This window comes from Microcebus murinus, chromosome 6, assembly GCF_040939455.1.
Source record: "Microcebus murinus isolate Inina chromosome 6, M.murinus_Inina_mat1.0, whole genome shotgun sequence".
In the NCBI taxonomy this organism is placed as follows: domain Eukaryota; kingdom Metazoa; phylum Chordata; class Mammalia; order Primates; family Cheirogaleidae; genus Microcebus; species Microcebus murinus.
In genome coordinates, this window is record NC_134109.1 from 23649870 (window position 1) to 23666657 (window position 16788).

A 16788-nucleotide genomic window follows, 5' to 3' on the forward strand; every position below is an offset into this window, starting at 1 on the left:
TGACTCTACTTCTAACTCCTGGTTAGTTATATAAAATCGATATTATTAATAGTAGATATTAAAGGCACAAACATGACAATATCATCTAATCAGATCTGTGCATTTTAAAGATAATATTTATATTATATGGAACACTATTAAACTTTGATTGAAATGATAACAGCATCCCAAAAACAAACATAGAAGAACTTATGAAGTTAAAATATTTTCATTCATTCTGGGTTAACATCAAGTATTTAACATAATGCACTGAGGGGGGAAAAATCCTGACATGAACTAAAAATAGCAATTTTGTGTGGTTTATCTCCTAAATAACTGTTGATCTTTATTGAAATCTTTTTAATATCATCAAAAGCCTTATTAGTAATGGCTACTGATGCAGAATCCAATGTAACTTTGATAGCCCTGGAAGAGAGTTTATTATTCCCTGGGCAATTGGCCAGAGAAAATAGAAATGATCATTTCATAGGCGTCCATTAAGCTACTTAAAATTATGCTTTAAAGAATATATGGCTATCCATTTTTAAACAAGTGCAATTCTCAAAAACAGCATCTTTTCAATTGAGATATTATGATAGTCGTCATCATTGTCATCATCATCATCTATTTATCATGTACTATGTGACAGGTTCTGTTCTTACTCAAAGAAGCAGTTAACTATAATTATCTTCATTTTACAACTGAGGAAACTAAAAATTGCAGTAAATTGTTCAAATACACACAGCTCAGTAGTGGTACAGACAAGGTTTGAACCCAAGCTATTTGGCTCCAGAGTCCTCCTTGCTCTTTGTAATTGCACTGAAATGCCTCTCACTGCTGAGATTTCAATAAAGATTAATAGTACTAAAGGAGAGAAATCATACAAAATTACTATATCGCCATTTTTCTATGGTATCCCTGTTTATTGAAAAAAAAGATTAACATATAAAATGCTGCTATAGCAGATTTCTATTAAAAGATTTTTGCTATAAGTGGTCACCAAAGTTTTGAATGACAATGGTCCATACATATACTTGAGAAAGTAAAAGAATGGAAAGAAAAGATCTATGGATAATGAGCTCTCATTTGAATATGTGACAGCAACATTTTGAAAAGCTATTTTAAGAAATTAAATAAAAAGTTGGGTAATATAAGGTGTGTTTCAAGGGTGAGGAGAAACACACACTCATATATTGCTGGTATGAATGTGAATTTGTATGACTTCTTTGGCATGCAGTTTGGGGACATCTATCAATATTTATAATGCACTTATCCCTTGACTCATCAATTTAAACTTTTAGGGATTTATCCAATATAAATTTTTGCACATGTATGCAAAAACTAATGAACAAAAATATTATTTTATTACCCTCTGTAGTCATAAAAATCTAAGCAAAATCTACATGTATATCAGTAGGGTGCTGACTTAAAGTATGATAGCTCCATAAAAAGAAATATTATGTGGCCATTAGAAAGAATAAAGTAGACTTTTACATTCTTACATGAAATAGTCCCTAAGACATTTTAAGTGGGAAAAAAAGATGTGGAAGAATGTGTTGATATATGTGTCAAGAAGGAGGATGAGAAGGAAGACAAGGAGGCAGAAGAGAAGGATGTGGTTATAACTACATATTGCATGATCATAGAATATCCCTGAAATAATATATTAAGAAAATGGATAAGTTTGAATTGCATCTGAGAATGAGAGTTTGGAATTAAGATCAGGAGTGGGAGAAAGAATTTTCACTACTTTGCTTTTGTTCCATGTATAACTTTTCTAACTATTTAAAAATAAAAGCAATCTGGATTTTTATTAAGAAGAGTTTAGTGTTAAATGTTTAAGAAGTACCTCACTATCATACTTGAATCTTGCTATTACTGATATAATTGTACTTGCACTTGAAATGTTCTACATGTTACGAGAGACATACATTCCAAGCAGAAGAAATTACATATTATCTTTTAAAAATAAGGTTTTGAGAAAAGTTGGAGTATAATCATTTAAATCAAGTCCTAATATAATCATCTAGTATGGATCTATATTAAAAAGCTCAGGTTTGATGCTCATAGTTTGACAGATAATATATTACTATATTATCTAAGATCTTGTGTCATGATTTTTCCATCTCCCGTAAAACTCTAGTAAGGTAACTGGGTTGGTCAGGCAAATGGCTGACAGCAAAGTTACTCAACTCTTGGAAATGATATCAAAGAAGGTTTTATAATTGTCTTTAAGGAAGACTTTTAATAGTGAAGAAGTTAGCCTTCCTGGTTGGTCTGAGCCAAGTGTTGCTGAGTTAAAGGAGTGAGCTAAACAATCAGCTCTAGGAATCTCAGATAAAACATGCCTAAAAATGCAATCACATATGTCTGGTACCACAGAGAGATAAGACAGAAAAAAAAGAAAGAGAAGAAAAACAAAGTCTAGTATAATAAACTGTAGGTTACCAAGCTATGCCTAAATTAAGCAAAAACCACCTATATGCAGTTGACTTTTCCAAAACACTGAAAATGAAATCTGTTTAGAAACTAAAACCACAGAAGCTATGACCAAAGGCAAAACACAGGCACTAGGCAAATAGGTGCAAGAGAAGGAATATTCAATTAAATACTAGCAGCCTTGGGAAGTACAATTCGGAGAGATCATATCCTTGTGATGTTATTTTCATACGTCTCTGAGATTGTTGTGCACCTCTGTGATGATCCAAAGGTATCAGAGTGTATGGAAGGCAGACAACATCGCCAAAGCTGTCCTTTGACACCAATGGCTCCACTGTGACATTTCAAAGTCTTAAGATTAGTATATTTTTGTATGGCACTCTATTTCTTTTCTCCTCTTTTCTAAGAAGAAAATATGAATCTCTTTACAAATAAATTAGTAAGGCTTCAAGGTCAAAGTAATTGGTAAAGAGAGGGAGGTCTTTCTACATGAACCTAAGTAACCAGGCATATTACAGTCCCTAAGCCATACATATGCTCCCTTTTAGAAACATTAAGAAATAACCACAAGACTGCAGGATTATCCTTTGAGAGGAAAAAGAGATGGAAAAGGGGGCATTTGATATTTATAAGTATTTATTCAAGCTATACTCATTTAATACCGTAAGTTCACTATATTCATTCATACTACACATGGCTTGAAAAGGATAGAATAAAGTAGGGGCTAGGAAATTACAGGCCTAAAGAACAATCAGACGAGGTAAAAGACAACAAACCATTTTCCACGCTTTCATTTGAACAAACGACCACAAGAACGAGGAGAAGTGCATACCTGTTTGCAGAACTGCATGCCTCCTCTAGGTTACTGCCAGCCTCATGGAACTGGAGCCATAGGAACAGGTGATTTCCTCCAGAATACTCCAGAAAGCAGCCCTGTTTTCTTTAGCAGTGTTTCCAGGTCACCCTGGAGTTCAATCCTCCATGATGACTGCCAACTCTGTTGTCCTTTTGCAATTTAAATTCTAAGCTGGAACTTTCTTGATTAAATATCTTTAAATATATTCTGCCAGATGAATCAAACCCAGCAATGACCTTGATTCAACCAAAGACCTTGATTTACACACTTTCTAATATGTGTGTGTTGAGAACAGCTGGAGAGGAATTTATGGTGTGAATGAGTAATGACAGACATATCTTAAATAGCATAGGCAAAGGCAAAGTATTGAAAAAGAGAAGTTAGAATAAGGAGAAAGACAGAAGCTGATCAGAAAATCATTTCTGCCTCTTGCTAGGAAACCCTTGGGGTGGAACTGGGCCATGGCATCTGACAAAAGGGCCAGCCACAATGCCAGAAGGAAGAAGGCTAGAAGAACACTCTGATTTGGTCTCAAAATCCCTGCCCTTTATCACAGCCAGTTGTTTTCTCCTAATACTGGAAGATCATCCTTATTTTTCATGCTCATCTCTCCACTATAGAGCGTCACACAATCCCTTGGAAATAGCCATTTCCCGGAATAAACAACATTTTGTGGCAGATGAACAGGAAACCAATAGCTGATGTCATTCAGTATTTTACCTGAGTGACTTTTCAGAGAACAGGCACCCTACAAAACAATTACTGGAAAAGTTCACAAACTTACAATCGAATGTGATTCATATTTAATTCTTCTTCGGGGGGGGAAAAAAAGTTCTGTTTTGTGACATGATCAATGGGATCCTATGACTTCTACTGAAATGACAGCAGGACATCAAGTAGAGGGGCAAGAGGAAAGACTCCCACCCCCTCTAGCCCCAGGCTGCAGGTCAATCTTACATCTTATACTCTCACAGTTAAAAATCAGGTAAAAGCCAGGAGCTGCACACCTATTACAGAAACAACTTGGGATTTTGTAACAGGTGGAGATACAAATCCTGGCATACAGTCAATGAGAAAGGGGGTTTGGAAGTTCTAGTCACTTTGGATTCATTTTGTCTCCAAATTTAATTGCAGTCTTGTCAAATTTTTCCACTCAAGTGCCAATAATGAGAGGAATGAAATAGAGAAGATACACAATAAAAAAATAAGATGTCTCCAAATTCTTACATTTTTATTCTTAAAGATTCATGCTTATTTGCATTCTTCTGCATAATATATTGCTTTGGTTTCAATCTAAACTTTTACTCCAAATCAACAATTAAAATCAACTTCTGTAAAATGTATATTTACTTTGTGACTCTACATAATCCTAGATACATGTTTACATTCCTCAGCACTGAAGGTCTTAGATTGGGTTAAAAGACTCCTGTTTTTTCCTCGGCAGCCACAATTGAACTAGTGAGCACTGTGTTATTTCTCTGATGCTCCCAACAAAATTAACTTTCTTGGCAAGTTAAAGGCTTATCATGAGAATTCAAAAATGATTTCCAAAATCTAACCTTGACTCTTTACTTAATGATTGAATTAAAGTAAGTTACACTATTTTTATACCTGATCAAAGTTGGGAGCATATCTTTGCTGATATATTTTCCTCTTAATGCTGATTTTGGTGGTTCCAAATAGAAAATATTTTCTCAGGTTTAGAAAACCTACTATTTGTATCACTATCTTCCCAGGAGAGAGAATCCTGGAACTTGTCTTATAAGTACTTTCTTTCTGTGGCTGATCGTATGGAATTGACTTCATGAGAAATTGCAGACAGAGCATCAAGATCAAGTCCTAATATTCCGATTAAATAATTCCTTCCGTCCTCTGTTCTGCAAGTCAGTCTCTGAAGCCAGAAGATGCTAGACAACAGCTTTGCATATGAGATTTTCCACCTCCATCCTGAGTTTCCATATTATTTCCTTCTGGAAACCAATGCAAAAGGAAAGATGACAGCTTTCCATAGAAATGCTACACAACTTTTTAAAAGAAGCTAGACACAAATGACAATATATCAATATATGATTCCATTAATATGAAAGGTCCAAAAGGCAAATTTATGGAAACAAAGCACAGAAGTAGTTGCCTAGAGCTAAGGGTAAAAGCAGGGATTTCCTGCAAATGAGCATGAAGAAAATTTTTGAAGTGATAGAAATGATCTAAAATGTGATTGTGGTGATGTTTGGACAACTCTATAAATTTAATTAAAGTCATTGAATTGTAGGCTTATAATGGGTGAATTTTGTGGTATAAAAATTATATCTCAGTAAAGCTGCTTAAAAAATCAAAAAGACAAAAATAGAAAACTCCAGGCTTTGGAGAAAAAGGATGCTTCAATTAGACTTTTAATGATCTAAATATCATGAGAAATTTCTGGCTAATTAGAAATGTTTAAACATAGCAAAATAGGACAGTGCTTAAAGTAACTAAAAGTGATGCCAAGACAAGCATAAAGCACTCTAGTAAGTGCTTGTTTATATAGATCTTAACATTTCTTCATCTTTGTTTTTTGTCAATTTAGATGGAACATTTGACCCCCAAAAACTAAAATTGGGTTTTATTAGTTTTTCATCCCTAAAATATATCTCCCACCAAGAAAGAAGGTTAAATTAGCACCTATAATAGACTTACTAGGATGGAATAAACATGTAGAAGGTGGATTATTTCCTTTTTATTCCTACAGAAAGACCTTAGCAAGAAAAGAGCCAAGAAATGATGAAATAATGTTGAAAACTGTGTGTGTTAAATGCTCAACTAATTCAATTTTCTCTTCCTGGGTGTCCTGGAAGACTATTTTTCAGCTTTCTTTGCATTTAGAATGAATGAGGTCATGTCTGGCAAAAAGAAATATATATATATATATATATATATATATATATATATATATACATAATGTGCAGAAGTAAAGTGTGTCACTTCCAGGCAAGCCACTAAAACTTATTGTACAGCCATCCAAGCTCTCTTTCTCTCTCTTCCCTGTAGATAGACAGCTGGAAGTGAAGAAATTCAAGGTGGTTGACCCAACTCATGAAAAGATCCTAGATCCCTGGATTATTTATTTGAATAAAGAGGTCCAGGAGATCTGTCCAATTATCACTGACGTTAGCCTGAACAAGACATAAATCTTTTTTGTTGATTAAAGTTTTGGCATTGCTTGTTATAGCATTTAGTGTTAATTAGCCTAACTAATATGCTATAGCACTCAAAGCGTATTTCTCCTTTAATTTTTCTCCCTTTCATCAACTTGACCTATTCTTTCCCTCATGCCTCTTGTTCCTGTTCTCTTCACATCCCCTCTCTCATTGACTACAGTTAATGTGCAGAGGCAGAGGGATAAATGCATGAATTGTTTTCGGCCTGTATCTTTTAGGACCCTTCTAGAAGAGCTAAAGTATGTGGATGGGATAAGGTGAAAATAATAGACCACAATCCTTCCTTCTGCAGAGCCAGAGTGTGTCTCAAGTCTTTGGTTAAAATATTGCATTAGCGCCAAGAGCAGTGCTTTGCCTATCCCGCTAAAAGTCCTCAACAGTGATAAATGCCAGGAAAGAAATGTCAGAGTTGGCAGCCACCTCTGGGTCATGAACTTTGCTTTTATTATCTGAAGCTTTTGGTAGTGGAGAAGTGCATACTGGTTGCTTCTAAAGCTTTTTGTTCACTCTGAGAGTTATTTCCCAAAGACAACAAATTACCATTTCAATTCATTCTCAAGTTATTTCATTATTCCCATGCTCTTTCCTCCTTTGCTGCATACAGAGCAAGGAAAGAAGAGAGGACCTGCCCCAATTCAGAAACCACACCCAAACCACACTCAGCCCTTTCCCCTCCCCCACCCCTCCAGATCCCCCCAACTCCACTGTCAAAAACAAAAAAAAATTCAAATAAAAAACAGCTCATAAAACAGTAAACAAAATAAAGTCAGTTTTTCTTTCTTTTTTTTTTTTTAAGAACAAAATAAAACTTGAGGGAAAACTTACTGGAGTTACAGTTTATCCTGATACAGTCTAGATGGGGAAAAATAAATGAAAGATGAAATTGCATCCTTCAAGGTAACAGCTGCAGACATCCAAAAACAATCAGTCCACCCTTCCGGGGACAGACACACGCAAGAAATGTGGCCATTTTATATATATACAGTATGTACAAGTTTAAGGGTGGGTGTATATGTACAGTATATTATTTAGTAAAGTTGGATACATATATATATACACACACACACATATATATACACATATGTATAGAGATATATACTGGTATACATATATATCCACAATAGACACCAAGCATGTTTCTTTTTTTAAAAAAAAAACCTATTCATTTATATAAAGTTTAAACCTAGATTTTGAAATATTAATTTTGTTAAACTTGGAAAATTAGGCAAAAATTCCCCCATCAAATGCAGGTTATATTCTATTTCCCCCTTCAATTCATTTTCTTAAAATTTACCTTTAAACATAGCATTAACACAATTTTAGTATTAGTATTCCAAAGATATATCACCAGTCTGACATATGGTATCCTTTTAAAAATCTGCCCATAAAGTTTCTCAGTGCAGTATTTAACCCTTTCTCTTCTTCCAAAAACAAAGCCCCTCCACCCCTCTCCTTAGGTCGGGCCCCAGATGCTATAGAAATTTGCACAGGCAGACTTGCCATCATCTTTAGAGGTGAGGAAAGGGTTAACACCACCTGGTCATTTCCCGTCATAAAATGGCCACTTGCAAACAGCTAACCGCACAAACACCCATCCCAGATTTTAGAGAGGTGGGGTCAGGTGTAGGGCGAAAGGGGTTGTATGACGTTATCACAGTGGGTCGCTATTCTCTCAAAGGCCCCCAGACCAACCCCCTCACGAAGCCCATCTCTGTCTTCCTGCCCGAATGCTCAGACTGAATGAAGGGCCTACAGCATTCCGGGAGAAGGCAAGGCAGGCACGTGCGGAGGAGGTCCCGGCACCTTTGACATCCCGCCTAGTTCACTCTGTGATTCTGTACTTCAAGGGGAGAAAATTTTGGGGTTTTGGTTTCATTTATTTATTTATATATGGGAAAGAGAAAAAAAGAAAAGGGTTGCTTATTGCCCAGTGCTGGTAACCAGACAAGATAACCTGTGTTAGAGATCAGAATATCTGTCACTGAATTAATCTCTATTTGAGAGTCAGGGGTGCACACACAAACATTCTTCAGCAGGGTCAGTAGGCATCTGTAGGGGATTGGGCAGGAATGGTTAGGGAAATGTCTTAGGTGAGTTGTTACCAATCTGCCCGGTTGAACTTCAGGTGGGTTTTATGATGGTGGGAATTCTAGTAAGAACTTGTTTGAAGCCCGGTATTAAAAGGTAGAAATCAAGTGATTTTTTTAAAAAGGAAGAAAGTTACAGGAAAAAACACAGTTACAAACTGTGCTCTTCTGCTTAAGGTTGCCCCAACAATTTTTAGAGGGCTTGTCAAGGATAATGCCACCATCTGAATTTCCCAAAGCAAACTATTATAAGCAAGTGAAAAAGGAACCAGTGGCAACCAATGGGGCAGAATGAAACTATGTGAAGTCTGGATAAGAGCAATTTATAACAACCAATTATCCTGAGGAAGGAGGTAGAAAGCTTATTTGTTCCCCCAGAAGAACATCTCTTGAGAAAAATCTGGGTTTGGTTTCGTGCGGTTAGGTTTGTCATGTGTCGTCAACCGCAACAGAAAAGTGGGAGCAAACAGCCCTGGAGCAACCGGTACGATCACCAGACAGAGAAGGCCATGCCCCTGGTGGGGACGGGGAGGCAGGGAGCGAGGGAGGGTTCAGCTATTGGTTGTAACTACAATCCCCCAAAGCTGGACAAATGCTTCTTCCTGATGTATTAGAGAGAGGGGGCAACAGGTGTTTGGGTATTCTTAAGAAACAGGGAAGAGGGGACCTAAATTAACAAAACCAAGGACTGCCAACAATAAGTGGTTCACTTATTTGGCTTTTGTGCAGTGGAGGATTTTATTATTAGATGAGAACCTCTCCCTACTGGGCTGGACTCATCCTTCTGGGTCATACAAATGGTTCCATGTGAAGGGAAATGAAGGTGCCTTTAAACGAATGTGAGGACTGGAAGCTTTCAAGATGGCGATTGGTTTCCTTCAAACAGGATGTGAAGAATTGTGTTACTACTTTACTTGAAGAATAAGGAGTTCGAGGAGAAAAATCTACCCTAGCCCTTTCTTCATAGCATCTGAGGGAGTGGTCTTGTTAGTGAGAATATATTTTTTAAATAAAAAATGAGTCAGGGGAATTGATATGGACAAGGCAATTTCTTTACATCTATCTTTGGTAGCAGCCAAAGTTCTCTCTGTTTGAAAAAAAGACACCTAAGTCTTGGTATGTTTTTTGAGGAGAGAGTGTGTATGTGTGTGTGTTATCTGTTTTAATTTAGTTTTTCTTGTTTAATTTTAGTAAATGAGGAGAAATTATTAATTTCCATATTGGTGAGCTTTGAGGTGAACATGGAAGAGGTAAATGTTTCTAATAGTTGTGTATTTTCAATAATGCATAAACAGTCGTCTGTAAGTAGATTTCCAGAGAGTGGACATTTGGAGAATTGAAGTACAATTAGCCAAACTGCATGTCACTCCCTCAGAGTCTCTGCCATGGAAGAAGGGCCCCTGGCACTCTGCTGAGGACTCTGAAGACTCTGCCCGTATCAACTGACTTTTCTGCAGTAGCTCAATTCAAACCAGGCACTGAGAAAAATGGAGATTCCCTGTGTGCATGCTTCAAAGGTGGCCATCACAAGAGCACCTAGAAGTCCTTAAAGACTGCCACCACATGGAATTGTGGAGGGCACAGATAACCCACGCTGATCTAGCAGTTTGGAGACAAGGGTTCTAGTCCCAGCTCTGCTACCAACTTTTTACATAAACTTTGAAAAATCACATATCTGTTTCACATATGTAAAAGTAAGCAAAAAACACTATGTTATAGCTCACAAAATTATCATGAGTTTAAAATGAGGTCTTTTAAAGCTTTTCATAGACTTTAATAATGAAATATTATTATATATTTTAATTCAAAAGGGTCAAATAATGGCTGATCAACAGCTAATCTCACAACTTTTAAAAATGTGCTGTGTTGTGGGATATTTCTTAGACCTGCTATCAGCATATAGGACTGTCTTCAGAATACAAAGCCCTTGGAAGACCAGTCTCCTTGGCATCCATAGAAGTATACACTAGGCTTTTATATCATGAGCTTATATGTGTGAACAATTTAAAATAAACTGGAATATCATGTGTGCATGTGCTAGAAAAAAGACAATGTAAATGGAGGGAACAAAGTGACCTTGGAAATTAATTTTGGCGGAATGTGTGACTGCCACCTCTGTTTGGAGACATTTTCTTCTGTAACCAAGAAGAAGGAAATGTGAATTCATGACAAGGATAAAGAAAATATTCATGAAGTGGTCTATTTTGGGGAAGGGGTGAAAGGAGAATTTGAACAAAGCATGCATACGGACAGTTATAAGCACGCAAGCATAAGGAATTTAAGGTCAGTTTTCCATGTCAGGTTTGAAAAGGAAGTTAAATAAATTTAGACCAGCAATTGTGACGGACTATATGCTTCAGGGTAAAAAGAAACAACTACTGCTTCTGGAGAAGCACAGCGCTCTCTTCCAAGGGCCTCTCTTTTGCCTAAGACGTCTTAATTTCGTAGGAGATAGATGGATCATGTGCAAAAAAGCAGCCAAAAGGCAAAGTTTATTTGAAAAGCACATCTCCCATATTTTTGCTAGAATTTAAAATAGAAAAATAGTGCTTCTCGAAATACACATGGCATCTACTACAAACTCAGCATGTGTACACGAGAATCCATCCACCTATTTCCTTCATTGCTCATCTCCTTTTATCTCTCTTCCTCACCTCAGTGTTTCCTTCTAAGATGTGAGACCTGTCATGGTTGACATTCTAATCTTTATAAAACAATATATAATAAGGAAAAAATAGTTTGTTTAAAGACACAATGTGTAGTCCCCTCAGAATGGCAGTGGACTGAACTGTCCTCATGTGTATGTCTCTCTCCTCCTTTAAAAAAGATTCAGAGAGAAAAATCGTCTTCGTCTTCTTTTTCTTTGAGCTAGTTCAGAAGTTATGTTGGTTTTTGTTTTTGTTTAATTTTTGTTTTTGATTCCTTCTGTTGTTTTTCTGAGAAGTAGATAATCAGTTACCGGTTGTTGGTTTTGGGTGATATTTTCTTACCCTGGCTTGTTTAAGGTGGAGAGGATGGTGCAGGAAGGGGAGGGAGGGAGGGACAGGGGTATGCCAGTCCCTGTAGGCTGCTCAGTACTCTCTGTTCTCAAGGCTGTTTGCTATGCGGGCCGCAGGCTTTGGGCCTTTGAAGGGTTGAATACCATCTTTTGATTTACCATGGTTGATGGTTGGGAGGATTAAAAACTCAAGAACACAGAAAAGATCCAGCAAAAGAGAAAAACCGAAACATAAAATAACCAAACACACACATACACAAACAAAAGGAAAACTAAGAGACACACTGACAACAGAAATCGAATAAGGTTGGACAAGAAAAATGGCATAGTGTTGAAAAGCTGCAAACTAGGAGAAAAAGAAAAAGACATAACTAAATAGGCCACTGCTCAAAACAGTCCTCTGTGTCCTAGAGATTTTAGGATTACGATGTAGGCATTTTCTAAGTGTGACCGGTAGACCCGACAGCAAATAAGACTGATATGGAATAAAAACTCCACCTTCCCACCAGACCACATAGATCTGTACATGATCTGGCATCTGGTACATTTGTCCATCACTTCTCCACGCCTCTGATAAGCCAGTCTGCTGAAATCTTTATAAAGGAGCACTGTATCCAAACATACCCCATATACCCAAATAAATCCATTCGCTTAGAAAGTTTGGACTCAGCCATAGCACTAATCCTGCCAAAACTGGGCTTTGACTTTCTGCTGAGTAGAAATAGCAGAAATAGAGATTTTTCCCCTCCTCTATTTATTCTTCAAGAGGCCCCATTCTCCATAGAGGGTCAATTAGAATCTAATAGAGAAAGTCAATAGCAGGAGAGAACATGAGGCCCTAAGGAGGAGAATTTCTAAAGTGTCTGTTATACTTAATTACATTGAAAGAACGGATCTCCTTCTAGTAAAGCTACAGATTTGAAGTTGTCATAAGTTTTCAATTCTAAGGTAAAATGGATACAGATTATAGGAGGACAACAGAGTAGCTGGTAACAGTGTGAGGTAACAACTTTTGCACAAGGGGCAATGTCAGGAAGGAAAATGGGTACGTATATTAGCATCCACGTTTTCCTTCCACATATCAGAGAGTCTAAAGTTAGGGAATTATTTTTCCAATGAGATATCAGAAATAATATGACCCTGACCTCTCACTATGAGAAAGTATAAGGAGATACCAGCGCTATCACAGCCACCAGAATTCCCCCTTTGAATAGCCATCGTGGAGCTGGAAACAAAGCCCTTCCGTCTTACTCACCGGGCTTAGTTCTGCACAACCCACCCTTTCATTTTGCCTCCACTTCCTGCCCTGGGCTTGGCCTTGGCTTTGACTGTTTTGAGTGGTGACCGAGGAGCTGGACTTAATGGGAATATGATTGATCAAAAGATGGACCAAAGTAGCGTGTTTTACACAAAGCTAAAACGATTCCAAAAAACCAAGAAAGGAAACTTAGAAAATAAATAATCTAGTAAAGAAACCACCACTGTCAGAAACCAGAAATCGACATCAAAACCTCATGCAGAAACAAGGAGGAGGTGTTTGTTGCTGTTGGGTTTTATCCTGGGTCTATGAAACAAGAGATGAGCAGCTAACTTTCGAGAAACAAACAAAGAATTCAGTCAAACCAATGAAAACCAGAAAAGAAAGGGAAGACAAGCCCAAACGGATTGGCGGAGGGTACTTCATACGATACCTAAGTTAACCATGAGCTTGACGCGCCCCCCATCCAGCTCCAGGCGCAGGGTGTCGGCAGAGTCCCTGGAGGTTGTAGCCACCAGCAGCCCGTAAGCTCGCTGGGACATGAAGCGGAAGGACACGTCCTCTGCCTCGGTGTGCATGACCATGGGCATGATGATCTTCATGTACATGCTGCCGTCGTAGCTCAGGATGGACGCCTCTGCCAAAGGAGAGCGGAGGAGATGGTTAGGGTGAGGGGCGTTAGGGTTGCCAAATACTCCTTTGCTTTCAGGCTGAGTACAATAGAGAGGACGCCTGATTTGTAACCACATGACTTGTGTTTTATTGACCCCCCACTGTCGCCACGTTTTAACTGTGTGACTTTGGACAGACCACTTAAGCTCTGAGGCTCTGTTTCCTGATTTGCAAAAGGTGTATGACGGCACGACGCCTGCCCACCACGCTCACAGGCTTGTCAAGCGTGCCAAATTCAGTAACGGATGTGAAGATATTTTGCAAAAGGGAAAACGCCCCCACACATGGTAGCGCCTGCAGTTCTGTGTGCTGTAGATAAAACACAAGTACATAAAACAAAACTTATGATAGAAACCACATATTTCATGAAGATTAGGCAGAGAGAAGCAGTTTATAAGCACCTCGGCATACAAGTAGGTATCTGCCAGAGAGCTTCTAGAAGAAGAGGGCAGCAGTACTGCCTGGCACCGTGAGTTTGCATGGCTAATTCTAAGATTGATAGAGCTAGAGCTGGAAAAATGACAATGAACAGCTGATAACACCCTTGAAACACTCATTTTACTTTTATTCAAAAAGAACTTCCACAAGGCAATTCACTTCTATCTGGTATCTTCCTCAGTCTAAGCATCTTGGTTAGGATCCCTGCCCCATGCATATGCTACCTCATCTAATGTTATAATGTAGGTCTATTATTCCTGCTTTCAAACAAGAAAGCCAAAGTGTTTAGAAAGGGGGGTGATCATCCCAAATTCACACAGCCTGGATTTTAACTCAATATATCTATTACCAAGTCCAGGGACTGTTTTGCAACACCATGGTGCTTAATAAGTGAATTTGTTTAGTCATTCATTTGGAAAATATTTTTAGAAAACACAGGAAGAGAATATAACTCACATTCCTATAAAGCCAGCCTGTCACTAGGCTCAGTAGCCGGCACTGAGTAGGTCTCCACTAAACATTTGTTGTTTTCAAATATTTGCTACCTACATTCACTGTGAAGAATACAGTGGTAAAACGGACACGACCCCCTGTTCTAGAGAGAGACACAATACTCACAAATAACTATACTAGAATATAAAAAATGATTAAATGGCAGAGGAAAGAGATACAAAGCCAGTGACATTCAGACAAGAGAGGATGAGGGATACAGGTGAGTAAGGAAACTGGGTTGGAGTCTGAGATGGTCTTGGGAGATGGGTTTGCAACAGAAGTAGTGATGGCGTAAGATTTGATGGGTGGATCAGATAGCATCTCTATAGACATAAAGGGAAGAAAGTAGGAGAATACTCAGATAATAACAAACTATTTTATAGAAGCATCTGACATTTAGTTTGGGAAATAGTTATATAAAGGTAGTTTGAGACTGGAATAAAATCAAGTACAGATACTGAAAAGCTAATGGTTTTAGATTAGGAGGTACTATGGTACATTCCTTTGTGCTTACGGAGTGCCAGGCATTCTTCTAGGTGTAATGGCCATAGCAGGGAACAAAAGAGAGAAACAACCCTGCCCCCATGTATAGAAGGAAACAAAACATGGAGAGACAAGAGGTAGGCAGACCACATGGAAGAGTCTCAAAATAGTCTGTCTTCATCATACCCCCACTCTATTTATACAACACATAAAAGATCCATGAAAATTAATATAAATATATACCTACTCATTTTCCTGGAAAGCAACCACCTTCCAGGTAAAACCCATGACATGCTAATAGCTGCACATTACAATTTTCAAACACTAAGAGAGTCACAAACAAAAGTGTGACAGTTGCAGACATCATCACAATAAAAGACGTATTATGATGATCTGCTCTTAGATGGGAAACATAATCTAAATTTAACACATGCTCCAGATGTGAAAGCAACTATTTTATCTTCTGGAAGAACAGAATAAAAAAAAAAAAAAAAAAGATCAATAATGACAGCTAAAATTTATTGAGCACTTACTATTTGCTTGGTGCTTTCTAGGACTTTATATGCATTAAGAAGACATTTAATCCTCAAGAACACCACAAGGAAGACAATATTGTATTTTCCAGATACCAGGTCACACAGCTAATAAATGGCTGAGCTGGGAGTTAAATGCAGGCAGTCTGATTCTCCCAGCTGTGTACCTAGTTCTGCCAAATTGTCAGAGAGCTCTGCCAGGAGCACACTCATGTTTCCAAGCACCAAAGCATATCTATAATGCTTTATGATAGGGTATGGTGTTCTTGTGTACGTGTGTGTATATATACACACGTGCCATTATTTAAAGTCATCTAGTATTTATAAATATACAAAATTATATAGGTACATATACCTCTAAACAATGTTGCTCTGTTTGAATATGCACAATGCTCTGTGTGCTTGTGTAATTATGACCACTGTTAATCATTAATACTCACTTTCTCCTATATGGCATCACACTCCTCTTTAAGAGATATTTAAGATATTAAGTGAGTCATGAAATAGTTGTTTTGATGCATTCAACTTAAATACATTATAGAATTAATGGATCTTTTGCCCCTCTGGTTATGTGTAGTGCCAGACCACGCATATAAATAAATGCATCTTTGTCAATATTAGTAGTATTAGAGTATTGGTATATATCAGGAGACTATGTAGTTAATAGCTAATAATACAAAATAAAATGTGTATCTCAATATTTACCTTTGTATGAATCTCTGTGTGTTCTATTATTAACCTAATATTTTTAGGAAGAGGGTTGTGAAGCAGAAAATTTAATATAGGAATCACCTAAAACAAAATCTGTTACATGGATTCATATTAATTTGCTTAAAAGATTTCAAATGCAATGAGTTGCATGAATAGGATACTAATTTTAGGGGGGAAATGAGCCTACTAAGGAAAAGTTTTTCTATCAAAAATGTATCAAGTTATTGAGTATTTGAGAGACGTTATGGAATACCCACTTAATGGCAGTTAGATATTTCTCCATCTTCTTCTTCTCCTCCTTTATTCTCTCCTTTAGTCTTAAGTGAATATTTTTAAGCATACTATTTTAATTTCTTTAATAATTTTTAACTACATTTTTGTACTACTTTCTTATGGATTGCTCTAGGGCTTACAATATACATCTTAATTTGCCAGAATCTACTTCATCTTTATGTTAACTTAATTCCAGTAAAATATAGAAAATTTACTATTATATGGCTCTCTTCCCTGCCATTTTTGTGTTATCATTCATATTACATCTACATATCTTACAAACCCAAAATACACTGCTGTAATGATTGCTTTATAAAAACTTATGTCTTCTTTTAAAAAGCTATGAGAAAAAAGGAGAGCTCAGATATATTT

The 16788-nt window shown here is 37.3% G+C and overlaps 1 protein-coding gene across 18 annotated transcripts in view; it reads right to left on the reverse strand.

The window, feature by feature from the left end:
• Window positions 1-16788, reverse strand: part of NRXN3 (neurexin 3) — a 1566790-nt gene that overhangs the window by 944293 nt on the left and 605709 nt on the right. For 16 of the 18 annotated variants that reach the window (XR_012919693.1, XM_076003826.1, XM_076003824.1 and 13 more), the window contains 2 exons: window positions 13248-13451; window positions 7297-7323 (listed from right to left, as the gene is read on the reverse strand). Coding sequence is in view for 17 of the 18 variants with exons in the window: in XM_076003826.1 (XP_075859941.1) it covers window positions 7297-7323; window positions 13248-13451 (231 nt within the window). In the remaining variant the exon portion in view is untranslated. The remainder of the gene's footprint in view (window positions 1-7296; window positions 7324-13247; window positions 13452-16788) is intronic. The other 2 variants (XM_020286124.2, XM_076003817.1) reach the window with 1 other exon arrangement.